The 27,764-nt window shown below is 44.0% G+C and overlaps 1 protein-coding gene across 4 annotated transcripts in view; it reads left to right on the top strand.

Moving 5' to 3' along the window:
• LRRC3B (leucine rich repeat containing 3B) overlaps positions 1 to 24,099 on the top strand; it is a 95,250-nt gene extending 71,151 nt beyond the window's left edge. For all 4 annotated transcript variants that reach the window (XM_027529978.1, XM_027529982.1, XM_027529983.1 and 1 more), the window contains exon 2: positions 22,834 to 24,099. In XM_027529978.1, coding sequence (XP_027385779.1) covers positions 22,996 to 23,775 — 780 coding nt within the window. In that variant the 5' untranslated portion in view covers positions 22,834 to 22,995 and the 3' untranslated portion in view covers positions 23,776 to 24,099. The remainder of the gene's footprint in view (positions 1 to 22,833) is intronic.
• The last annotated feature ends 3,665 nt before the right edge of the window (positions 24,100 to 27,764 follow it).

Raw genomic sequence — 27,764 nt, 5'->3', positions numbered from 1 at the left:
GATTCCTGGTCGCTTTACCACCCTGTCCAGCCCAGTGGCCATCAGTTCTTCTGGGCCAAGAGAGGAATCACTCAGGATTCCTTTGGTGCTTCTGCTGCTGTTTAGCCACTAAGTCGTGTCCGACTCTTTTGCGACCCCATGGACTGTAGCCCAGACTACAGTCTGTCCATGGGACAGATCAGGCTCCTCTGTCCATGGGATTTCCCAGGCAAGAATACTGGAGTGGGTTGCCATTTCCTTCTCCAGGGGATCTTCCCGACCCAGGGATGGAACCCACATCTCCTGTTTGGCAGGCAGTTTCTTTTCTACTTTTTTTGCTTATTTTACAGAGCTGGGATGCTCACTTTTCCTGAAATACGTGCCAACAGAATTCCTGAGGAATAAACCTCTGTTTTTACCTTCAGGACAGCTTGCCAGATGTGTCTCGGCACTGGCTCTTTGGGCTGTCAGTCATGGTGAAGTCTGACGGAGCCTGACCCTCCGGCTACACGGCTTCCACCTCTCACCGTTTTCTCAGGCTCCTTCTAGCTGGAGCATCTCATCCCATTTCTGCTGGTGAATCAGCCAGTGTAGACAGTTTGCCTAAGTTATTCAGTAGAATCATGGATGAACAATTCCTTTGGAAGCCTCCCTCTTCCCACCCTTTAAAAAATAAAGTTTTGATACATGTATACCTATGGCTGATTCATGAGGTTTAACAGAAAACAGCAAATTTCTGTAAAGCAATTATCCTTCAGTTAAAAAATAAAAAATAAAGTTCCAGCCCTCTCTGTGAAGCTTTCCATTTTGTGATAGTGGCCAAGGAGCCAAAGGTGAAAGCAGATTGCGTGGAACTGGTCAGTAGAGCTGGTTGCCATGGCATCAAGTCAGAGAGTCAATCTACACGGCATTTAAAGGACCAGCCAAGGTCAGAAATTGGGCCTTGGTGGTGGAAAATCTTGCTGCTGCCTTGGCCTTGAGCATGACATGAGCTGTGTCTCTGTTTACACTTCTGTGTCTCTTTTCTGACAATTTCCAGTCTTTTGCTCCAGCTTTCTTACTGACCTTCTGTAAACATATTTAATAGTTCAGAGTGAACTTGATATTCCTGTGGAATTCAGAACCCAGATTTTGCCCTGTCGGCATCAATCCATTCCCCGCCCCCCCACACTGGAATATTTGCAGTGGCTCCAATGTTCTCTCCAGCCTTCTTGACTTTGCTGGGGTTCGTGTGTGTGTGTGTGTGTGTGCGCGCGCACGTGTGTGTGTGCCTCCTAAAACGATCTCTCTCCTCAATCTCTGCTTGTCAAAGGGTTTCCCATCTTACTACTGTGTGTCCATGGACAAATGGTTAAACCTGTCTGAACCTTAGTTTCTTTATCTGTAGAAGGAGGATAAGCACTTCAGAATGGTGAAGATGGGCTTGGTAATAATGCCGCAGTAATAAATGATCCCCAGATCTCAGTGGCTTCAAAGTACAAATGTTGGGGAGTTGCCTAACAGTCCAGTTAGTTAGGACTCCAAGCTTGAACTGCCGAGAGTGTGGGTTCAACCCCTGGTTAATTCTTATTCCTGCTGTGTGTCCAGTGTGTTAGTGACGGGATCTGCCTTTTATGAGTTACTTACAGACCCAGGAAGACAGAGGAGGAGATTCAAAGGGTCCTTAAAACTCACCTAAGTTCTGCTGAGAATGCATCAGCAAAGTGATCACACAGAGACAGCTAACTTCAAAGGGGGTGGGGAAGTACAGCCCTCCACCTCCACCAAGGAGCCCTGAAGATGTTCTGAAGCACCGTAGTGACAACCACACCTCCGTCAAGGCACCTGGTAATCCAAGGGTCTCATACAGACGTAGGTGCTGTCACTATACTTCCTCTTTGCAGGGCCAGCTGCAGTGTGGTGGTGAGGGAGACAGAGCACACGCACACACGCATGCACACACACCCACATATTAAGAGAGAGGGAAGGAGGGAGAGAAAGAAGTGACCTGCAGGGATTCTACACAAGTTCAAATCCTGCCTTAGCTAGTTACTAACTCTGTGACCTTGGGCAAATTATTTAACATCTCTGGGTCTTAATTTCTTCACCTGGAAAATGGGGGTACAATTGGCAACTGTAAATTCCTCCAGAGGTGTTTATGCATTTTAAACATGAGTGATTATAAGATTATCAGATGTAGTAAATGATGCCACAGAGGTATGTGCTTATTGCATGAATTAGACAACTGCCTTTTTTCTTCTAATATTAAGATGTGGTAGACATTATATATCTGTGTGTGTGTATGTGTGTGTGTGTGTATTGTTTGTTTGTTTGTGAAAGTCACTCAGTCGTGTCGACTCTTTGTGACCCCATGGACTATATAGTCCATGGAATTCTCCAGGCCAGAATACTGGAATGGGTAGCATTTCCCTTCTCCAGGGGATCTTCCCAACCCAGGGATCTAACCCAAGTCTCCTGCATTGCAGGTGGATTCTTTACCAGCTGAGTCACAAGGGAAGCCCATGTGTATATATATATATTTCTGTGTGTATATTGGTGCTTTTTTGTGTGTATATTCTTCTTGTTTTTTAAAACAGCTACATACTATCCTATTTTTTGCCATATCTTAATTGAAGTTCAATTGTTATAGTAGAATTCAAGGAGACCTTGGTTTCATGAATCCCCATTCACTGAGCTGTTTCCTGCTTTATTCCCCTCAAACATAGGGTCTAAAGGCTGTGTCTGGTGCCATTCAGTGGCAATGATAATTTAGTCCAGTCTCTATGTTAGGACACCTTTTTCTGGTGGCAAACATTCTCTTCAGATTGTATTGCCAAAAGTTCCCCCAAGTAGAAAGCATCCTGCTCTTAGATTTAGCCCCAGTGGTCACTTGCCCACTAGTGGACTCAGCTGTGGTGTAGGAGTCATCTGAGCTCCACCCCTTATCTCACCAGCTGAGCACCACTCTGGACCCCTTCGCTGCCCTCCTCCCATAAGCTTGGACCTGATCTGGGTGCCGTAATGTTTGCTGAGTGATGGACCTGATCTGGGTGCTGTAACATTTGCTGAGTGATGTGCCTGTGACTTCTTGGTGTTCCCTATTCCTTAGGGTCCCTTCCACTGGTTTTTTTAAAGTTCAATTTGAAGCCCAGTCTGGTTATCCTAGTCCCACTCGGCTCACGCACAGCCTTTCTGTCTCTTGCATCTCCCACGTCCTCAGCTTACATGTCTTCTTGGGTGTGTTCCATAGCTTCTCTCGTACATACCAATATCATAACCAAGAGTGAATCTTTAGCTCAGAAAAAAAAAAAATGATCAACTGTACATGCCAGGCAGGATGATCACTTGTCAAGCTTTCAGGGGAGAAGACTGGGAATGGGACTCTGCAAACAAGAAGTTTATTAAGAAGTAGTGCACTTGGGATCAGCATTTGTGGATGGGATGGGATGGACTGGCGAGAGGAAGAAGTTACCCTGTGATGCAGAGCCTTGAGATGACCTCAGCCCACCCCGAGGCAGCTCAGAGCTGTCCCAGAATGGTCCAGTGTGGCCAGGACTTTCTCCCTTTCCCTGGTCAGTCATTGCGTGTGGGTTCTTCCTGGGAGGCAAAGTGAGTCTGCTTTGGAGACGGTCCCTGAAAAAGGTTTTCCCCGTCAGCTTCCCAGTATCTGGAACAAGCCCTTCCTATTACATAAGCTCTTCCTTGCAGGGCCATGTGGGTGGCACTTTGCAGGGTCGGCTCCAGAGCAGGACAGGACACTGGGAACCAGGGTCCAGTCCCTTCCCATCACATGAGCTCAGAGTGAAGAGGACACGCCCGGCCATTCCAGCTTCCTTCCCTCTCCTGCAGCCTACCTGTGTGAATGACGGTGGGTTAAAGATACTCCTGTGTTTTGTTTTCCTTTCATTCTTCTTTCGGGTTTTCATACAGTTCTTCCTTGCGTCTGTTGTTGCTGTCCTCGGCATACTCTTTGCAGAATACTTTCTTTTTGTTGCTATGAAAGTCGGTGCATCTTCTGCATTATAACTGCTCTCAGTGTGGTCTTCGCATCCCTTTCCCTCTACTTCTAAGGGAATAAGATGAGTCCAAACGTAACCTTGTTTTATAAAACTTGGGCTACTCTGTGTGACATCCTTTCCCTTTCCTTTGAAGAAGTTGCTGCCGGAGTGAGCTTCCCCACCGCCTCTCTGCTTCTATCCCAACAGCTCATTTGCATCCAGCCCCCTCAATATTGCCTGGCAGCAAGGGGCACAGGAATAGCTCAGAGACTCGGAACCCACAGAAGAGCAGCCGCCGCCTCGCCCCTGTACGCTCGCAAGCTGAGCTGCAAACAAGTGGCAGGATTGATTCATTTGAATTTCATCTCCCTTCATTTCCTCCACTTTCCTTCTGGTGCTGGCGATAATGAGTGGTGAAAATGACCCAGGACCCAGGAGGTGGATGAAAGAGAGAGAGAGAGAGCCCCAGGGGTTGGAAGAATCCAGAGTCTGACTCATCAGACATTAGCCCGAGGCTTCTCCACCTCCTGCAGCAGCAGCAGCAGCAGCAGCAGCAGCATTGCCTGTGGCCATGGGGCAGAGCCTCCAAACAAGGAGATGTCCCCACGGTGGCCTCTGGGAACACTGTCTGCGAGCGCTTCCTTTGTTGACATTATAAACACGCCTCTCTGAAGCTTCCACCTTGGTCATCTCAGAAAAAGGCTCAGGAACCTCACATGTATCTGGGAAGACTTACATGGAAGTTTTATGATAAATTAAGAGAAAAGAGACCTTTATAAATATGTCCACAGCCAGACACCCAGGCAACTACCCTTCTCAGGTCAGCAGATAACAGATGTGCTGCCCTGTGGAGGATAACAGACATACATTTAATGTATTTTTTTGAAGCATAGTAGATTTACAATGTGTTAACTTCTGCCGTACAACAAAGTGATTCAGTCATTCTTTTCCATTATGGTTTATCGTAAGGTATTGCACATAGTTCTCTGTGCTCTATGGTAGGACCGTGTTGTTTATCCATTCTTTACATATAACAGCTAACATGTGCTAACCCCAACCTCCCACACCATGCCTCCTCCAGCTCCCTTCCCCCTTGGCAACCACCAGTCTGTTCTGTGTCCATAATTCTGTTTCTGGGCCACAGATAGGTTCCTTTGTGTCCTATTTTAGAGTCTACCTGTAAGTGATATGATATGATATTGTCTTTCTCTGACTTATTTCACTTAATGTGATCATCTCTAGGTTCGTCCATGCTGCTACAAATTTCATTCTTTCATTCTTTTCTTTTTATTTTGTTCTTTTTGATGGCTGATTAGTATTCCACTGTGTACACACCACATATCCTATATCCGTTCTTCTGCCGATGGACATTTAGGTCATTTCCACAGACATATCTTGCAAAGAAAGGGCCACAGAGGTAAGAGAGCTTGCTGTTTCTTTGTTGAAATGGAAAGTCCAGCCTCATCAGGGCATATTTGCCTGTACCAAAAGACAATAATGACCTTTTCCAAACCACCCCCATCATCCCTGCTTAGAGCAGACTTTCAACCACTCTGTCCTAGTTCTGCCTACAGAAAGGCAAGCACGGTCCCAATCTTAGATAGTTGTTAATCAATTGGAACAGACCTCCCTGGATGCCCAAAGAGATAAGAGTCTACTACCTGGATAATAGAAGAGTCAGCTCTTCATGTGGTCAAGGCCTTTGCTTCCCCATCATGAGATGAGTGCCATCTGTTTCCTCCACTGAAGAGAACTCGGTGTTGGAGTCCTTCCAGGACAGCCTCACCTCCGGAGAGCTCCCTGCAGCTAAGCACCAGGAGGCCTTATAGACTCATAGACGCTCCCTCTCCCTAAGGGTCGATGGTGAGCTGAGACAGAGGACAGGCAAAGAGAGAAATGCTGCACAACTAAAGTGAAAAGTCCACTTGGTACAGATTCAGTCTGTCTCTGCCACTTATAGCGTTGTTTAGTCCCTAAGTCGTGTCTGACTCTTCTGGGACCTCTTGGACTGTAGCCTGCCAGGCTCCTCTGCCTGTGGGATTTTTGAGGCAAGAATATACTGGAGTGGGTTGCGCTTTCCTTCTCCAAGGGATCTGCCTGACCCAGGGGTCAAACCCAAATCTCCTGCATTGGCAGATGGATTCTTTACCACCAAGCCACCAGAGAGGCCCCCTCTGCCTCTAAAAGTGAAGTGAAGTTTCTCAGTCATGTCCGACTCTTTTCAACCTCATGGACTGTAGCCTGCCAGGCTCCATCCATGGAATTTTCCAGGCAAGGATACTGGAGTGGGTTCCCCATAAATATTTTACCTTCATGTTTTGACTATGTGTTTCTGAAACTCACAGTCCAGGCCAATGTCACTGGCTTGATGAGACAGCATCTGAGAGGCCGAGACCCATCTCGGCATGTTAAACACGGTGAGCCCACCTGGCATGCTGGGGCATCAGCCTACTGATTCTGCTGGATGCTGGTGTTCTTGAGCGGGACGCTGCCTTCTTCACTTTCTCAATGTGGAAGGCTACCCGCGTCGATTTGGGTCCTGACTGCGTGAGAAGCAGGTCGCCATTAGTGGTGCTCTCTCTTCCTTGGTTTCTCGGCTACCATCTAGATGAAAGACAGGGGGCACGTCTGCACCCTGTCAGGCTCTTTGGTTCTTGAGAAACGTCTGCTTTGTTTTCAGCCATTCAGCCCTTCATTGAGCAAGCAGGTCCTGAGCACCTCCTGGGTCCCTGACCCTGAGTCAGCCCTGAGGCTGCTCACGACCACCCTGTCCACCCTGCCTACCTGTCACTTTAGGAACTGCTGAGGTGCAAAGAAGTGTGTGGGATGCAGGGTCCTGGGGTAGGGGCAGCGGGGAGAATGATGTCCTCATGCTTAAGTTCAGTGTCACTACGTCAGGGAGTCGGGAGGCCAGCCCAGACCCAACATTTCCCCCGTTCTCACATCCTGAGACAAAGCAAAATGCCAAGGTGGCGTAAAAACCACCCACCTTCTCCTGACCAGTCGTTACTGGAGCTGACTGTGTGCGGACTTGCTTTAATACATAGGCAACTTGGTCACAGGTGCAAGGGTCAGCAGAGGATGAGATGGTTAGATAGCGTCATCGACTCAACAGACATGAGTTTGAGCAAACTCTGGGAGATGGTGAAGGACAGAGGGGTCTGGTGTGCTGCAGTCCATGGAGTCACAAAGAGTAGCACACGACTGAGTGACTGAACAAGAACAATTTGGTCACAGCTTCTGAAACTGTCCAATGGGCAATCAAGCTGGTGACTGCTTCTTAATATTCTGATGATTTACATTTTAAAAACTGTGCAAGCCTTCAGAGGAGACAGAAATGGGAATTTGTTATCTTTTTCTGGGAGTGGCTCTCTCCTCTGCCTGACTTTCTTATCTTCACCTGGACCGATTCTTACCTTTCTTACTCATCTTACCTGGCTGGTTTCTTCCCCAAGATAGAGTACATGCTGGGATGGAGAACACACATTCGGTTTTATTTCAATTGGCATTTTACCTCTGAGTGAGGTGTTGAGGAAGTCTTACTGCATCCTGCAGACAATTAAGTGAGTTTGGAAAGTTTTATTTGGTTGGTTGTTGACAAAAGCTAAGTCCCTGGATAGCTGTTAATTTTTCCGGGTGATTCCCAGAGGCAAGTCAAACCAACACAGGGCCCCACAGTTCCCCATGGACGTGCCATGAACTACGTAGTATGGAAACTCAGTTCTGGTTTCCTTTTTTTGTTTTGTTGAGTTTCCTTACGTAAAAGGAAGTTTGGGGGGAAGAAGCCTATGTTTCACTAAGAAGATAAAGGACTCGGGTGGAGAACAGGAAGAGGTGAGAACAGCTCTAGGCTAGACCCAAGCCATTAATCTGAAAGCACAGCCTCGTTCACCCAAGGGCATAATTTCATGAACAGGAGACTGCCTGTCTGAGGATCCTTTGGCTTGAATTAAATTGTCATCAGTAGTATCCAAGCAAGCCTTCTGTGTGACTCTATAATTCTGCAGATACTGTTTTTCCACCTTATCTTCTTCTCTAAGGAAGACTTAAGTCTGGTTTTTTTTTTTTATGTATATTAACATATTTGTTTATTAGCATGCTTAATTAGTGCATATTAGCATGCTAGCATATTTATTTATTTTTTTAAAAATGGGAGTGTAGTGTCACTTACAATGCTGTGTCAGTTTCCGATGCACAGCAAAGTGATTCAGCTATTCATACACATGTATTCATTCTTTTTCAGGTACCTTTCCCATATAGGTTATTACAGAGTATTGAGCAGTGTTCCCTGTGCTATACAGTAGAGGACATAGCTTTTTGAAAAGCATGTATCACAGGATAAAATCAGTGAGGAAAAGTTTGATCTTACCTGATCCCCCATGAGGTCACCAAGAAGATGGAATTTGACAGTGTACCTTAGGATCCTTAGTGGAATGAAGACTCAGCCTGAAATTGAAGGCAAATCACATGAGGGTTCAGGATAATTTATCCACTGCTTGTTTTCTCCTAGCATGTTGGAGGGGTGGCAATTCTACTTGGTTTTTCACACAGGCATTCTGGAAAGGAAAAATTGTCAGGTTCTAGAAGGAAGGATAATTTGAATGCAAGGGAAATCAGGGTCCAGATGTCAGCCTCAGGTTATCAGCCTGGATTACTCGGTGACACTTTCTGTGAAGTCACAGGTCTGGGCAGGCGTGCTGGTGGGTGAGTGGCCAAAATGAAATTGGAGAAAGCCTTCCCTGGGGGGTCTACCTTTAGGTGTCTGCAATGGAGAGCAGGTTTCATTTGATGGACACCTTTTGCAGACAAAACAACAGGTGAGCACCTCAGAGTAACTGCATGCTGGCCATAGCGCCTGAATTAACAAAATATTGTTTATTTCCGTTCTGTTTCATCACAGTTGCTAAGGCATGACCTTGAAATTCTTCATGGAGATTGGGATTGACATATATACACTCCTGTGTATAAAATAGATAACCAATGAGAACCTGCTGCATGGCACTGGAGGAAAAAAGAAGGCACAGTCTGTTTGCAGGACGTAGATTACGTTAACTTAGAAATGCATTCCAGTGTACATTAGATGCAGACAAATACTGTGTGATTCCACTTATACGAGGTGACTAGAACACCCACATTCAGAATCAGAAAGTACGTTGGTCGATTCCAGGGACTGGGTGGGGCGCTGCTGTTTAATGAGGACAGTTTCAGTTTAGGAAGGTGAGAAATTCAGGAGACGGATAATGATGAGAATTGCAATGTGAACGTACCTACTGCCACTGAACAGTACGGTTAAATACAGTTAAATTAGTATGTTTTATATTGTGTGACTTTTACCACAATAAAAATATTTTAAAAAATAAACATGATAGATTAAAAGATTATGTGATAACATGGGAAACTATTGATAAAGTGAAAAATTCAGCCAATGGTATGCATACAGTATGAGTTTCATATCAGTATGTGACACTCTTTATATATATTTTTTAAGTTTTTCAAAACTTATTTGGAAATAATTTCAAATTTTTAAAAAGTTACAAAAATAAAAGTAGTACAAGGAAGACTCAAAAAAACATTCCCACTGAATCTCTAGAAACTTGGTTTTCCCTGTAGTTGTCCCTCTGATATTTGTCTCTGTTTGCATGATGGCTTCTGAAGCCCTGTCTCCAAGAGTATGTGTCAAGCAGAAATCGCTCAACAAATAGGAATAACTAACATTTACTGACTTAGTGCCACATCTTGTTTCAAGTGCACCTAAATGATCTCCTTTAATCCTCACTACAAATAGAAGAGGGTTTCCCAGGTGGCCTGGTCGTAAAAAAAAAAAAAAAAAATCTGCCTGCCAACGCAGGACACCCAGGTTTGACCCCTGGATTGGGAAGATCCCCTGGAGAAGGGCCTGATAACCCACTCCAGTATTCTTGCCTGAAGAATCCTATGGACAGAGGATCCTGGTGGACTACAGTCCTTGGGGTCATAAAGAGTCAGATATGACGGAAGTGACTTAGCACACACCCACAAATAGAAGAAGTATAGCTACTGCTGTGATCGTTGTTTATACAGGAGGAGACTGAGGCAAGGCAAGGTCATGGATGGAGCTGGGACTCAGTGTCAGATACAGTCTGACCCCCGAGGCCCTGGTCCTAGCTACACAGATGGAGCTCTGACCCCACTCTGGGCGCTGAGCCATAGGCACCAGGGGTATGGGAGCAACCAGTATTTAAAACGTATTATCCAGATTTGATCTTGGTCTTGAATGAATGTCTTTCATCTATGTATTGGCTTTCCTGAGCTGCTTGGGGGATGCCGTAGCAGTTTGGAACATTATTGACGCTCATGGTCAGTAGACAGAGTTCTACTGATAATGTAACTGCTAATGCCCTTCAGCATTGAGCCACTACAGCCTTCTTGAATGAGTTTTCTATTAAACTTTAAGAAGCATTTTTTTCTAATAGCTGTTGGTATGAATCTGTTAAATGTCAATCGGGCCTTGTGATAATTAACATAAATATGTTAACTTTTTAAACCGTTAAATGTCCATGTGTATCAGCTAGCTTTTTTGAGATAATAGTGTGCCCAAACCTGGTGGCATTTGCGTACAAGTTCATGAGTACCTGAATGGTCCTCTGGTCTAAGGTGGGCTCACTCATGAGTCCATGAGTCCAAAACCCGCAGATCCGATAGTTGACTCTGATGCTCTGGTTTGGGTTTCCCACATGTCAGTGTGTGGCTGGGTCTAGGCTGGGACAGTGGTGAGATTCATGGGATCATGCACTGCCCAGCGTGCTGGCCGTGGTGGCTGGGCAGATGCCAAGAGCAAAGCAGGGGCACGTGCTCTTGAAAAGGCCGAGGCTTAGAACAGGCAAAATACAACTTCTGCTCCATCTGCGATCAAAGCAAATCCTAAGGCCACTTCTTTTTTTTTCTAGGAGTTCAGATTTATTCATTTTAAATAATAAAAATACAACTTTCCAAGAATTTGATGCAATTATAAGAAATTACTCTGAAAATTCAGTTTCCCTAATTTAAAAAGTTCCAATTTAATTACAGCTTACAGTGGAAATATGCATAAAGTTGTCAGTTTGTGTCAGTAAGTTGCATGAGAAAGAGGATATAATTTTGAGAAGGCAAATGTAATGTACCATTTATAACAACTTTTCTTAAAACCATAGTCTAAATATTCTATTTCTCATATTCACATTTCTTAAAATCTAATCCTGTTGAGATATGAGTTAATAAGAGTTGTAACTGTATATGTTTAATAACTATTTGCCACTCCAGTATCCTTACCTGGAGAATCCCATGGACAGAGGAGCCTGGCAGGCTACAGCCAATAGGGTCACACAGAGTCAGACACAACTAAAGTGACTTACCACACACACAAGTGATTGAATGTCAAAGTTAGAGGCTTCAGTTCAGTTCAGTCGCTCAGTCATGTCCGACTCTTTGCGACCCCATGAATCACAGCACGCCAGGCCTCCCTGTCCATCACCAACTCCCAGAGTTCACTCAGACTCACATCCATCGAGTCAGTGATGCCATCCAGCCATCTCATCCTCTGTCGTCCCCTTCTCCTCCTGCCCCCAATCCCTCCCAGCATCAGAGTCTTTTCCAATGAGTCAACTCTTCACATGAGGTGGCCAAAGTACTGGAGTTTCAGCTTTAGCATCATTCCTTCCAAAGAAATCCCAGGGCTGATCTCCTTCAGAATGGACTGGTTGGATCTCCTTGCAGTCCAAGGGACTCTCAAGCGTCTTCTCCAACACCACAGTTCAAAAGCATCAGTTCTTTGGCGCTCAGCTTTCTTCACAGTCCAACTCTCACATCCACACATGACCACAGGAAAAACTATAGCCTTGACTAGACAGACCTTTGTTGTTAGAGGCTTAGATATGGCTAACTCCAAAGCCTTCTCTTTGAGTTACCACTCTCTAAGGTTTTCAGGGGGCTTCCCGGCTGACAGTAGTGGTAAATAACCTGCTTGCCGACGCAGGAGATGCAGGTTCCATCCTTGTGTTGGGAAGCTCTCCTGGAGAAGGAAATGTCAACCCACTCCAGTATTCTTACCTCTTAAATCTCATGGACAGAGGAGCCGGACAGGCTATGGTCCATGAGGTCACAGAGTCGGACACAGCTGAGCACACATGTGCAAGGTTTCAAAGCCCTTAAGGATCATGTTATTAATGATTTTCCAAAAATAAAAGTGGTGCCTGAGGCAGGATGAGGAAATCGGAGAGCCTGAAATTGAAACACAGTAATATCCCATTTGTTGCAATTTATTTATGGACATGTAAGTTTTAATCGAGATATTTCTTTCATTAAACAAAATGATCCTTTGTGCTAGCTATAGATTAGTCATTTTTTCATCTCTGCCTGCAATGAATCTTATTAATAGTTGGTGGTGATTATTTCTGTATGGTAATGTTATTTGGCCTGAGAAGGATCAAGTGGCAAATTGAATTCTCATTTGCAAAACATGTCACCTCGTATTCCTTCAGAATATTTGGATGAAGTAAGAGGAGAAATAGTAGAGATAATATTAAATGTTCTTTAGTTAGATCTGAATTTACCAGTTATCATATTCTGTGGATGGTTATGCTATAAAAATTACAGGACACCAGAGGCCTTTGGCAGGGGGACCAAGTATGTTTGGATAATTCTGAGTTAATAGGTTCCTTTGCTGTAACTTCTCAGAACCTTAAATAGGCTGATGACCATTGTAACTCTCAAAAAGTGTGTTTCTCAGACTTACGAGACTGCAACTCACAGATGGTATTCCACAGAACCCTTGGGAAATCTGAACTTGACTGTGATGCCTTTGAAAGCGTGTTCAGAGTCTGTAATATTTTGTCAGGCATCTGCTATGAGAGTGGCACAGTTACAACCATACATGAAACCTGTGAAATGAGTGTTATTCTTATTTATAGCTGAGAAACCTTGGACTCCAAACAGTCGCTTTGTTTTCCCAAGCTCCCCCAGCTGGTACCCAAACTGAGGGTTGACCCTGGTTTTATCTAACCTCAGGCTTATGGTGTGCTGTACTCTTATCTAAGACTCAGACAGTTTAAACGACTTTTTAGGGTGACTCAGCTGGTCAGAAGAGACATTATGTCTTGCCTACTTTTGTACTTTCTGTAACTCCTAACAGAAAATAGCTTATCAGTCAGTAGCTTCAGACCAACCCCTTTTTTCCTTACCTAGTTAATACTATGACTGTGCTCATGGCAAAGATTGAAATAGTAGAGAAGATTATAAGATAAAAAGTCAAAATTCTCTACACCATCTGCTCTAGAACCATACTCTGAATATAAGACTATTATCTATTTTTTATATAAGGTTTTTATATAGGCATTTTATATAAACATTCTTCCATAATGTTTTAATTATACGTGTGTGTGTGTGTGTGTGTGTGTGTGTGTAGATTGATCTCTTTTGTTTTACATCAGTTCAGTTCAGTCGCTCAGTCGTGTCTGACTCTTTGCAGCCCCATGAACCGCAGCACGCCAGGCCTCCCTGTCCATCACCAACTCCCAGAGTTCACCCAAACCCATGTCCATTGTGTCAGTGACGCCACCCACCCATCTCATCCGCTGTCATCCCCTTCTCCTCCTGCCCCAATCCCTCCCAGCATCAGGGTCTTTTCAAATGAGTCAGCTCTCTGCATCAGGTGGCCAAAGTATTGGAGTCTCAGCCTCAACATCAGTCCCTTCAATGAATACCCAGGATGGACTGGTTGGATCTCCTTGCAGTCCAAGGGACTCTCAAGAGTCTTCTCCAACACCACAGTTCAAAAGCATCAATTCTTCTGTGCTCAGTTTTCTTCACAGTCCAACTCTCACATCCATACATGACTACTGGAAAAACCATAGCCTTGACCAGACGGACCTTTGTTGGCAAAGTAATGTCTCTGCTTTTTAATATGCTATCTAGGTTGGCCATAACTTTCCTTCCAAGGAGCAAGTGTCTTTTAATTTAATTGCTGCAATCACCATCTGCAGTGATTTTGGAGCCCAGAAAAATAAAGACAGCCCCTGTTTCCCCATCTACTTGCCATGAAGTGATGGGACCGGATGCCATGATCTTAGTTTTCTGAATGTTGAGCTTTAAGTCAATTTTTTCACTCTCCTCTTTCACTTTCATCAAGAGGCTCTTTAGTTCTTCTTCACTTTGTGCCATAAAGGTGGTGTTATCTGCATATCTGAGGTTATTGATATTTCTCCCGGCAATCTTGATTCCAGCTTGTGCTTCTTCCAGCCCAGCGTTTCTCATGATGTACTCTGCATAGAAGTTAAATAAGCAGGGTGACAATATACAGCCTTGACGTCCTCCTTTTCCTATTTGGAACCAGTCTGTTCGTCCATGTCCAGTTCTAACTGTTGCTTCCTGACCTGCATATAGGTTTCTCAAGAGGCAGGTCAGGTGGACTGGTATTCCCATCTCTTTCAGAATTTTCCACAGTTTATTGTGATCCACACAGTCAAAGGCTTTGGCATAGTCAGTAAAGCAGAAATAGATGTTTTTCTGGAACTCTCTTGCTTTTTCCACGAGCCAGCAGATGTTGGCAATTTGATCTCTGATTCCTCTGCCTTTTCTAAAACCAGCTTGAACATCTGAAAGTTCATGGTTCACGTACTGCTGAAGCCTGGCTTGGAGAATTTTGAGCATTACTTTACTAGAGTGTGAGATGAGTGCAATTGTGTCGTAGCTTGAGCATTCTTTGGCATTTCTTTGAGATTGGACTGAAAACTGGCCTTTTCCAGTCCTGTGGCCACTGCTGAGTTTCCCAAATTTGCTGGCATATTTAATGCAGCACTTTCATAGCATCATCTTTCAGGATTTGAAATAGCTCAACTGGAATTCCGTCACCTCCACTAGCTTTGTTCATAGTCATGCTTCCTAAGGCCCACCTCACTTCACATTCCAGGATGTCTGGCTCTAGTTGAGTGTGAGTGATCACACCCTCATGATTATCCTGCATTGTGAAGATCTTTTTTGTACAATTCTTCTGTGTATTCTTGCCACCCCTTCTTAATATATTCTGCTTCTGTTAGATCCATACCATTTCTGTCCTTTATTGAGCCAATCTTTGCATGAAATGTTCCCTGGGTATCTCTAATTTTCTTGAAGAGATCTCTAGTCTTTCACATTCTATTGTTTTCCTCTATTTCTTTGCATTGATCCCTGGGGGGATCATATATGTACATCTTCACTTAATATTTACTTGACATCTCTTATTAAAAGTAATTATATATAATGGTATATTAGTTTCAAGTATACAACATTGATTCAGTATTTGTATATATTGCAAAAAATTTTACTACAATAAGTCTAGTTAACTTCCATCATCACTCATAGTTACATTTAGTTGATTTGCAGTATTATGTTAGTTTCAGGTATACATTATAATACTGCTATACTTTTATAGATTATATTCCATTTAAAGTTATAAAACGTTGGCTGTATTCCTTGTGCTGAACATCTCATCCTTGTATCTTGTTTTTTAATACTTAGTCGTTTGTTACCTCTTAATCCTCTTTCCCTATTTTCCTCTTTTCCCGCCCCTCTCCTCACTGTTAACCAGCAGTTGGTCTTCTGTATCTTGACACTGTTTCTGTTTTATTTGCTTGTTTCTACATATTTTGAATTCCACATATAGTGAAAATATACAGTATTTGTCTTTCTCTGACTTACTTCACTAAGGATAATATCTTCCAGGTACATCTATGTTGTTGGAAAAGGCAGGATTTCATTTTTTTTTAATGGCGATAGTATTTCATTGTCTATGCAAATGCCACATTTTCTTTATCCATTCTTTATCCAAGTGTTAATGGACGTTTAGGCTGTTTCCATATCTTGGCTATTGTGAATAACGTGGCTGTGAACATTGAGGTACGTGTGTCTATTTAAATTAGTGTTTTCATTTCCTTGATTTTAGATCTGAATCCTGTACTTTCCCCACCAAGTCATTGATTATGATAAGTTGGTTTTTTGTGGGTTTTGTGTGTGTGTGTGTGGTAAGAGTCATCCATCCCAGTCAGAAATGCAGCTGAATTCAGCAAGGATAATGCTTTCTAAAAGCAGTGTTCAAGTTGCCTCTGCACCTTGGAGCATCTTTGGGAGCCTACACTTAAACGTAGATTGTGTGTTAAGAGTTTGCAAAGCTCTCACTCTTGCGAATACCTTAGGCACTTGGTGGGAAGTAATAATAACAGAGAAGCTGAAAGAAACTGAGACAGATGGGTTCCCACTCGGCCTTCCTATAACCTTGCAGCATGATGAATAATAAATACAGATGTCAGGGAAGACATAATCTTATCTTTATTCTTTATTTAGTACACAGTGAGAGAGAGATAGAGAGTTCAAAAAAAAAAAAAAAAAGTGTTGTTTATTTGTTAGTGCTGACTCAAAAAAAAAAAAAATCTGAAAGTTTCCCGATAAGTTTTGTTCTAGGACCGTAGTGACGGACTATAGCCTGAGAGAGACAACCTCTTATTAGCTCCAAGGAAGTACTCTGGAGAGGAAATGGAGCGGCCAGGATATACAGTAAGTCCCTTGCAAATGAACGAGTTCCTTTCCAAGAGTATGTTCATAAGTCCATCAAAGTTAGCCTAGATACCCAGCTAACGCAATCAACTGTATAGTACTATTCTGTAATGGTCTTATAATCCTTTTTGCACAAATAATACACTAAAAAATACAAAAAAATAAAGAAACATTTCCAATCTTACAGGACAGGACCTTGTAAAGTGCACAAGTACCAGCTGCATCAGCCTGCTTTTTCACTTGCTTCCTCACATTATAGGCTTGAAATAAAAATACTACACTAATGTACTCTATTCAGTAAAGTACACAAAAGCCCAACCACTTACAGAGGATCCACATATATAATAATGTACACCAGACTTGTGATTGGACGTTAGACTGAGCAACAACTTAGTTGACAGAAAACTTGAGCAAATAAAGAAATCAGTATGTAATTTCCTAACCACTGGCCCACCAGAGAATTCCCCTATTATGCCAGCTTTTTAGACAAAGAATTTAAATGCACAGAAAGGTTTGACCAAGGTCACAAATAAGTGACAGCCTGTATTTAAACTTAGATAATTAAGTTACACCAAAGCAGAGCTATATATTTGTCTAAGTTGGGGCGCTTCAGAGAGTTAAAAGCAAAAGTAAACTGGTAATGTCTAGGTTATACAGTCCCCTGGTTTTTTTTTTAGATTTTTATTTTATATTGGGGTTTAGCCGATTAACAATATTGTGGTGGCTCCAGATGAACAGTGAAGGGACTCAGCCATACATATCCATGTATCCATTCTCCCCCAAACTCCCCTGGCATCCAGGCTGCCACATGACATTGAGCAGAGTTCCCTGTGCTATACAGTAGGTCCTTGTTGGTTATCCATCTTAAACACACCAGTGTGTATTTTCCATCCCAAATTCCGTAATTATCCCTTTTCCCAGGAACCGTTTGTTCTCTGTGAGTCTGTTTCTGTTTGGTAAATAAGTTCATTTGTATCATTTCTTTTCAGATTCCACACATAAGGGATGTCTCCTTCTCTGCCTGACTTAACTTCACTCAGTATGTCAATCTTTAAGTCCATCATATGCTGCAAGAGGCCGTATTTCATTCTTTTCAATGGCTGGGTAATATTCCATTATAGGGGCTTCCCTGGTAGCTCAGTCAGTGAAGAATCCACCTGCAATGCAGAAGCCCCAGGTTCAATCCCTGGGTCGGGAAGATCCCCTGGAGAAGGAAATGGTAAACCACTCCAGTATCCTTGCCTGGAAAATCCCATGGACAGAGGAGCCTGGTGGGCTGCAGTCCACGGGTTCAAAGAGCTGGACATGACTGAGCAGCTAACATTCCATTTTATGTATGTACCACATCTTTATCTATTCCTCTGTCGATGGACATTTAGGTTGCTTCCATGCAAGAGAGAGTTTAATGAGCCATGGAAAGAACTGCCTTCTCACTTAGTAGGCTGCTAAGTACATTTTTTTTTCTTTCTGGAAACAGTATTTGAGGATTGCCACCCGATCCCAGCATTAATTACTGAAGCTCAGAAACTTGTGTGACAGGGGACCTCCCTGACTGTCCAGTGGTTCAGGCTGCACTTCCACTGCGGGGGGCACAAGTTCGATCCCTGGTCAGGGGAGTTCTGCATGCCGAGGAGTGCAACCAAAGGGGAAAAAAGGAAACTTGTGTGACAGGGACACGGGAGCAAGGCTGGGGTCTGGGGGTCAAACCGTCCTCTGTGGGGGCGCAGCTCAGCCCTGACAGCACAGCCAGAAACCCTGCAGCTTCCTCGTGGCCCCGGACTTATTGGAAGGGAATGAGGGCATGAGGATGGGGCAGAAGTAATGAGTTGAGGGATGCGAAGGGGAATTTAGGAGGCAGAAGAGGTGCTGTTTCATTTGGGCTGTCCCCTTGCTGGGTTGTCTTCCTCCTCAAGAGGGCAGGCGGAGAGCTGCTGTGCCTGTCACCTCACCAAGGTGACCCCAGGGCTCCTTTATGTCCCACTCACTCATTCTGAAGTTAGCAAGGAGGCTTCCCCACACCCCAGCCCCTCGCCCCGCAGAAGGATGGCTTGTTTGTTACTCTGGGTTTGTGGTTAGACCTGACAGGGTCAGAACAAGAGGGCATTTAGGCGCCTCCTTAGCTCTGCCCTCTGCTGGAGAAGCACTGGTGTCTGCAGAATGCCTGGTTTTCACTCTGAGAGTCACATCTCCCCACAGCTTCCCTTCCTGGGAATAGCTGTTCATCTAACCAGTACTTGCAGGCAATGCCAAGCTGATAATCCCTTTGGAAAACAGTCAGTCAGCGCGACAGAGCAGAGAGACAGTTCTTCTGTCCTCCCTGCTGGAGGTAACCTTGATGCGATGTCTTTGGACGTCTCTACATGCTGCGTCTTTCTGTCACTTCAAAGTCCTGGGTGAGAGTGAAGGCTCTGGAGGCTGTTGCAGCAATAGCGATGTAGCCAACCCCAGAAGATTCCATTCCCTTTTTGTGAATCACAGAGAGAAAATGAAATAGTTTTGAGTCCAGCCTCTTTGAGTGCAAGGAATATGCAGGATTTATACTCCCAACAGGCATTTCATCCTGTGTATGGGTGGACCATATAGGGCATGAAGGATTTCATCTCGAGACAGATTGCACTCTGATGTTGAGAAGATACGTTCTAACCATCTCTTGTCTGTGACCATGAGCATTGGACTGACCATTCTGGAGAAACAAAGCCTAGAGATGTGTGCTGAGAAAAAGTTCTATTCTTCAAGTGGGAATCTACACTTGTGATTTTGCCGGAGGCTACTACTGTTTTGACATGTAAAACCAACAGATGTTTGATGAGCCGACGTTTATGTGCCAAAATAATGAAAATAATTACCGTAGGGAAGAAAAAGCACAGCTAGATTGCTGAATATTTCATTGATTCATTCATACGATGATAGATATTTATGTAGCACTACGCTACAAGTTGGAAATGGTTCTGGAATAATAATAATAACTATAGCTAGCAAGTGTTGACCACTTGGTACCTACTATGCATTGTACTAAATGCTTGGCATGGATTATCTGATACAATTTTCATGTCAACATTGTCATCAGATGCTTTTATAATCTCTATATGAGGAGGAGCAGAGTGAGGTAGAGAGGTTAATAACTTGCCCACGGGCACAATGATCATAAGGATGAAAGCTGAAAAACAAACTCAGTGCACTGTTTACCTTGTAATTATTTGCTATTATTTCTACACGAGGCAGAAACCAGTCCCTGCCCTCACAGGGCTTAGAGTCGAAACTGTTGTTGTTATTTAGTCACCAAAGTCGTGTCTGACTCTTTTGCAGCCACATGGACTGTAGCCCAGGCAAGAATATTGGAGCAGGTTGCGTTTCCTTCTCCAGGAGATCTTCCCAACCTGGAGATCAAACCTGAGTCTCCTGCCTTGATGGGTGGGTTCTTTACCACTGAGCCACCTGGGAAGCTCATAGTCTAAATTAGAGGATACTTTTCTCCAGATGGATTCGGTCTCTGGAGAGATGTGAGTGTGCTCCAGAGGAGGGTTTGCACCGATTCACAGGATTTAGGAGGGTGGAGGTGGCACATACTCAATTGGTGGAAGTTGCTTGATGACAGGAAACTCTAGTTTCTCTATTCACATTCATTTGTCCATCTCCTGTCCTCCACCCAGGAACCTGTGCCTGTCCTCTGCCACCCTCCTTCTTCTCTGAAGTAGCCTCCAGTACCTTCCTTTTATGTCTTTTCTCCCCCATCTAGGCAATGACTACAGTCCCCAAATGCCCCGCAATGAAGGTTTGCAGGAGGGAAAACACGGGAGGGAGGTGAGCCTACACTGCAGATGAAACGAGCTGTTGACGGATGGCTTAGTCAGCCTCGGGGTTCAGCTGCAGCCTCTCTGGCATTTGAGGGACTCGAGATTCCAAAAGCACGTTCATTTCATTCTGCTGTTGCTAATCTGATTTTTTTCCGTGATGAACAACCCAGTTCGTTATGTTTTCAGCTCACATTAATCTTCTTTTCTGTGAGTTTGGTAACATTTGGAGTCATTTCCCTCTCTATTTATCCATCTGGGATCTTTAGAAAAGACAAGTTTGCAAAGTCTTTTGTTGCTCACGGCTGTAAGAGGGATGAACCTTTTCCTAGTTCCTTAGATCCTGAGAGAGAATCCTCTGAAGTCAGGCACAGGTTCCCAGGGCAGGGAGCCCCCTCCCTGGGGCTCATGGGATCCTCCATGTGGCACTGAGTCGCAGCATAACAGCATCGGAAGCCGCAGCAGTCCCTGGACTTTGTTTGTCCCCATGGAGCAGATGGAATCGAGAAAGAGCTGTAGGGGTAGCGAGAAGAATTGAGATTCACCAGTCAGAACAAAGGCTTTGGCTTGATTGCCATCTGTACCACTTATGAGCTCTGTGATTGTGGACAAGGCCCAGAGTCTGTCTGAGAGCCACTTCCCCAGTCTGCGAGAATGCCTGTCCTCTTTACACAAGCGAGCGGTTTCAAGTGTAAACTTATATTCACATCTCTATTTTGGGGCAAGTTCATAATCTTGCTCATATCACTAAAGCTTTGCAATTTCTTAGGCCTTTTCCCAACAACAGCTCAACAGGAAATATATATATAGAGATGGATATATGTAAAAGATATATGTATATATATATAAAGATATATACATATATTTTATATAAGTATATATAAAAGATATATATATATATGTGTGTGAAAGGTGAAAGGCACTCAGTCGTGTCTGACTCTTTGCAACCCCATTATTCCCTAGGCCAGAATTCTGGAGTGAGTAGCCTTTCCCTTCTCCAGGGGATATGTACATATATTATGTACATAATATATATTATATATATAATGCTTCCCCGGTAGCTCAGCAGTGAAGAATCTGTCTGCTAGTGCAGGAGACACAGGAGACATGGGTTCAATCCCTGGGTCAGGAAGATCCCCTGGAGAAGGAAATGGCAACCCATTTCAGTATTCTTGCCGGAAAAATCCCACAGACAGAGCAGCCTGGTTGGCTATATAGTCCATAGGGTCGCAAAGAGTCGGACATGACTGAGGGACAAAGCAAATAAATATGATTTTATATATATAAATGATTTATATATATATATACACACACACACACACACACACACATAATGGAAAGAAAAGAATAGGGTATTGAGGAAGACTTAGAGGCTAGTATTTCCTTTTTGGGGGAATGTTACATTTTTATTTTAGAACATTTCCCTAGAATAGATTACTTGAAAGAAAATTACAATGTCAAAAGATATATGTATATATATACACACATATATATATATGTAAAATTTAATGTTCTCAATAGATATTGCCAAATTTCTTTCCAAAACATATTCTCAAAATATGTGTTTATGAGGATGCCATATTATTCTGTTCTTATAAGCATACAGATGGTATTTTTAAAAATTATATTGATAGAAGAAAAACATTCATAGCTCATTTTACAGTTGCATTTCTTTGGCTGCTAATTATGTCATTCCCCACCCCCCACCCCCAGCTTCACTGACATAACTTCATACAGCACTCTATAAGCTTAATGATTTGGCTTACATATAAGAGGCTAGTATTTCTTAAAACTCTTTTTATACTAAAAAAAAAAAAAAGAGCTGTGTGTCATATTCGAAGATCTATTGGAGAGGGACTACACTGTTTAGCAAACAAAGAGAATCCTTTGGAAATTCAGGTAAGGACATCCTTCTGGGTGTGGTGTAGTCCCCAGAGGCCCCAAGGGAGGCAGCTCCTTTGGAGAATCCAGGCTGGAGGCCCCTGGAAACACTGTGCTGGGAAGGTTGGGATGTACCCATTCGTCTCATTCATAATTCAAGTAAGGGGTTTCTTTAGGGAAAATACTCCAAATTGGACAGCCGTTCAAAAGCCATGAAAGTCGTTGTTATCTGCGGTCATCAACTGTAAAATATCAGGGCGATTTCTCGTTGCGGCTCATGTGAAAGGCTCATTCGCATTGATGCCTCTTGCAAGAGGAGGGAGAGGGGTGACTCCGTCTGGTTGCCGTCAACTTTAGGAAGGGCACAGGATGTGGCGCAGGCCAGTGGAGAGGAGAGGAATCTGGACTGTTTGCTCAGATTCCGCACCAGGAACAACAAGGCGACGTCACTTGGAAATGTCGTCGTTTGTTGACCTTCCGCTCCCCCAGCACCTGGGATTTGAGCAGAGACGCCATTACACAGATAACGCCCAATGGTGCTGATGGAAATTACCTGCATAAACAGCTCGCCTGCCTGCATAAAATGCCAGATGCCTGTTTCGTTGCGATGCACCCCCACTCCCCGTTTGCAAAAGAGCTCATTACGTCTGCTTTCTTCCCTTTAGGTGCCCACGCAAGGACCAGCACGATGAAGAGATGCGTGTGTGAGTAGCAGCCCTTTGGACCACGCCGGAAGGAGACCAACCGTGTGGACAGGCTGGACCGTGAGCACACGTGCTTGCCGGAGTAGATGAGGCTTGGGCCTGTGATTATGCTGACATTCCAGCATGAATCTGGTGGACCTGTGGCTAACTCGCTCCCTCTCCATGTGTCTCCTCCTCCAAAGTTTCGTTCTCATGATACTGTGCTTTCATTCCGCCAGTATGTGTCCCAAGGGCTGTCTCTGTTCTTCCTCTGGGGGTTTAAATGTCACCTGTAGCAATGCGAATCTCAAGGAAATACCTAGAGATCTTCCACCTGAAACGGTCCTCTTGTACCTGGACTCCAATCAGATCACATCCATCCCCAATGAGATTTTTAAGGACCTCCATCAACTAAGAGTTCTCAACCTGTCCAAAAACGGCATTGAGTTTATCGATGAGCACGCCTTCAAGGGAGTCGCCGAGACTCTGCAGACTCTGGACTTGTCTGACAACCGGATTCAGAGCGTGCACAAAAACGCCTTCAATAACCTGAAGGCCAGAGCCAGAATTGCCAACAACCCCTGGCACTGTGACTGTACGCTCCAGCAAGTCCTGCGGAGCATGGTGTCCAATCACGAGACAGCCCACAATGTGATCTGCAAGACCTCCGTGCTGGATGAACATGCTGGGAGGCCGTTCCTCAACGCTGCCAATGACGCCGACCTTTGTAACCTCCCTAAAAAAACGACTGACTACGCCATGCTGGTCACCATGTTTGGCTGGTTCACCATGGTGATCTCTTACGTGGTGTACTACGTGAGGCAGAATCAGGAGGACGCGCGGAGACACCTTGAATACTTGAAGTCCCTGCCGAGCAGGCAAAAGAAAGCTGACGAGCCCGACGACATTAGCACCGTGGTGTAGCGTCCGAGCTGCCTGGCGTCGAAAAAGAAATCCGTTTGGGATTGCGGTAGAATAAGCTGGTTTACTTCTCTCATCCATTGTAAACATTTGAAACTTTGTATCGCAGTTTCCTTTGAATTATGCCACTGTCGAACTTTGAACAAACGTGACAACCTAACAACTCATTTTCGTTTAGGCAATCCACCCCTGAATTGTACCCCTGGCGGTATATTCCCGAGTCGGCTACTTCTCTGAACCTCAGTTAGATCCATCTCACTATTTAATAATGAAATTTATTTTTTTAATTTGAAACCAAATAAAAGCCTAACTTTGAATCATGAAAAACAGAGTGACTTATTGGTCCAGAAAACTCTACAGTCATTCCATTGCTTTAGAGAGAAAAACAGACAACCCATGTGAACCCAAAGAGCGATCCCAATGAGAGATGTGTTATTAAGTTCTCCTGTACACTGGGGAGCCATAGCTGAGTTTTCAGCCAAGTAAAGTGTCTGTCAGACTTCAAAAGAGTAAGGCTTAGCAAACCCGGGTGATAAGATGTTGCGTGACATCCTGCAGAGCCTTAAGTTCTGTTGCTTCTAAATGTTTGGTACCTAAAAGTCAGTGTGTTTAGCTAAACACACCATGTCTACTCTCTGCTAGACACATGGGAAAGAAAAAGACCACACACATTTTGTCCTCAAGATTACCTTGCGGTGAACAGAGGCCTCTGACCAACACAGAAATGCCTATGCCAAAAACGAAGGTCCTGGTAATCATGCAAACATCAGCTTGCAAGCCCGGTACAAGGCCTTTGCCTATTATTACTATGGCTCTAGGGCTTCCCTGGTGGCTTAGTGGTAAAGAATCTGCCTGTAATATAAGAGATGCGGGATCCATCCCTGGGTGGAGAAGATCCCCTGGAGGAGGGCATGGCGACCCACTCCAGTATGCTTGCCTGGAGAATCCCATGGACAGAGGAGCCTGGCGGGCTACAGTCCATGGGGTTGCAAAGAGTTGGACACGACTGAAGCAGATGAGCAGGTATGAACACTCTACCTCTAAACCCTCACTCCTAGAGGAGAAAGTGACAGCCACCCCATCTACAGAGGAGGAAGCTGAGTGTGAAAGAGGCCCAGTGTCCTGCCAAGGAGAAAGTTTCAGAACTTGAACCAAGTCTCCCTGTCCCCAGAGACTGAGGTCTTCTCATCAGGTTCTGACTGGGTTGGTTGATAGAGGTACAACTTAACGTGGTAAAAAAAAAAAAATGCACCCATGTTAAGCGTCCAGTTCCATACATTTGACAGACACATACACCTCTGCATCAAGACACTGTGTCCCTGATACTGTTCAGAGGTAGGAGAAACCTCGTCTGGTTCTTGGAGGAGGAAATTGTGTCTCTTCGGTTTCAACTGTAGTTAAACATCAGAGACCTGGGTGAGACCTCATCAGATGGTGAGGCTGGTGAGGAAGCAGAGGGAACATGGGGATAAGCGTGTAGGGGGGGTGGGTGGGATGAAGGGGTCTTCGTAGCTGGAGGAGAAAGACCGGCTGAGGCCACATCATGAGGACTGGACCCAGACTCTGGAATAAAAGCAACTAATTGTGTTTATGGGACACTTCCTGCACACCAGACACTTCCTCTGGGTTGTCTTGGTTAATCCTCCCATAGTCCTATGATGTAGTCTCTTGTGAATGAGGAATCAGAGATGTCGGAGCTTCAGTAATTAGTTCAGGATCCTAGAGCTTCTCAGTATTGCAGATGTTGACACCTGGTCACCTGTGGACCTCACAGCCATCCTGCTGTATGCTTCGCAGTCATGGACTTGACTACTTCAAGTTGCTGGCTCCTGAGGCCTAGAGGTTTGCAGACTCCCAGGTGATGGTTTAATTAAGAAAGAACAGCAAAAATAGCCCTTTGCAGGTTTAATTAGGAAGGAGGGATCCTTTGCCGTTTTGACTTACATGGCCTCTTCCAACTCATATGAGAGTATTTGGGGGCCTTCAAGACTCACATCTTTGCCCATGGAAAGCCCTATGGGGCCTGTCCTGTCCATACAGTTCCTGAGATGTGAAATTCAGGGTATGGGCCCTAGAATGCCTGCATCCCAGAGAGAAGGAAGCCTGATTGTCTGCCTGTCTGTGCTAACTGGCTTCAAATGCCTTTCAGCAACACTGTAGCATTGCTGAAGACTTAACACCCCCTGGAGGACAACCTTATAATATATCTGTAAGTATTACCATAGAAAGATGCCTAACTGGATACACTTTCTTCCCCTGAAGAATAAGACCATTGCTAAGGTCACCTTTTAAAATATTCAATTAATTCGTTGTATTTATTTGTGTGTGTGAGTTACATTCGTTTTAGAGAAGCTTTCACAAGTCATGTAATCCATTTCAGGTTGCTCCAGATAATATTTTGTTCCTGTTGATGATGTTCAGTCGCTAAGCTGTGTCCGACTCTTTGCAACCCCACAGAATGCAGCATGCCAGGCTCCTCTGTCCTCTATTGTCCCTCAGGGTTTACTCAAATTCATGCCTATTGAGTTAGTGATGCTATCTAACAATCTCATCTTCTGTCACCCCCTTCTCCTTTTGCCTTCAATCTTTCCAGCACCAGGGTCTTTTCCAATGAGTTGGCTCTGTGCCTCAAGTAGCCAAAGTATTGGAGCTTCAGCATCAGTTCTTCCAATGAATATTCAAGGTTGATTTCCTTTAGGATGGACTGGTTTGATCTCCTTGAAGTCCAAGGGACTCTCAAGAGTCTCCTCCAGCACCACAGTTTGAAAGCATCAATTATAAAAGAATATAAAGAACTAACATAAGTGGTGTAAAGAATTTATATAATTTAATCATTAGGTTCTTACAAATAGGAGCCTGTTTTCCTTCTGATCAATTACATTAGTCTAGTAAAAGCACCTGTCCAGACAAAATGTCTTCAGATTCTTGACGTGTAGTCCTTGTCTCGTCCAGATGTGGCCAAGTTTGATCCCCACATTTTAGTGTGTAATTCTCCACGTACATGCAATTAAGAGAGCATCCTAGGTTAATCCTGTTCATTTCCAGTGAACATTGTAAGTGCAAGTCCTTAAAAAAAAAAAAAAAAGTCACCTTTTAAAATTGTCATGGATTGGAGAATATAAGCCATTGGAGGAGAAAATTAATTCTCTTTTTTCAAATAATAACAGGCTACTGGGCTCCTCTGGGGCCAGAATGGAAAAGAAATTATAGGGATGTTTGACCCACCAGCCCGACAGGGCTTGATGCCAGGGAGTGGAAAGCGCTGCCCGAAGCTCACAGCTGGCTCCTCAGGGTTGAGCCCAGCAAGCTCCGTACTTTCTGAACCCTCACACACATTTACATGTATGGAGAGCAACCTATTTTAGGGCTGTACGGTTTGGGAAATGAACTGTTATCTGAGGCACATACCACCTTCCCTTCTGAATGTTCTACCTAAACAGCTTCTTTGCTCATCATCACTCTTCTAACCTCCACGTTTATTTATTTAATTTTTAAATTCTTATTTCATACTGGAGTACAGCTGATTGACTGTGCTGTGTTAGTTTCAGGTGTACAGCAGAGTGACGCAGTTATACATATATAAGCATCCATTATGTTTCAAATTCTGTACCCATGTGGGTCATTCAAGAATACTGAGTAGAGTTCCTTACACAGTAGGTTCTCGTTAGTTATCTGTTTTATACCTAGTAGTGTTATATAGGTCAACCCCAGTCTCCTAATTTACCCCTCCCTAACCACAACCTTTTCAATGAGAAAAACACCTGAGAACTTTCATCGTTTGCAAAGTGCTTATCTCTGAAGCAAGGCAAATCATAAAACATGCCAATGCGACTGGAGCATTTTCAAGAAAGGGATAGAAAGTTATGTAATGGGAGATTTAACTTCCGGGCACACGTCGGCAAATTGTAAGGCTCTGATACTGATATACACAGTGTGCTATGCACACTTTGTTCCTTTTTATGTCCTTCTCTGATTGCCCACAGTAATTCTTG

This window comes from Bos indicus x Bos taurus, chromosome 27 (genome assembly GCF_003369695.1).
Source record: "Bos indicus x Bos taurus breed Angus x Brahman F1 hybrid chromosome 27, Bos_hybrid_MaternalHap_v2.0, whole genome shotgun sequence".
Classification (NCBI taxonomy): domain Eukaryota; kingdom Metazoa; phylum Chordata; class Mammalia; order Artiodactyla; family Bovidae; genus Bos; species Bos indicus x Bos taurus.
This window is presented reverse-complemented; position numbering and strand designations above follow the sequence as displayed.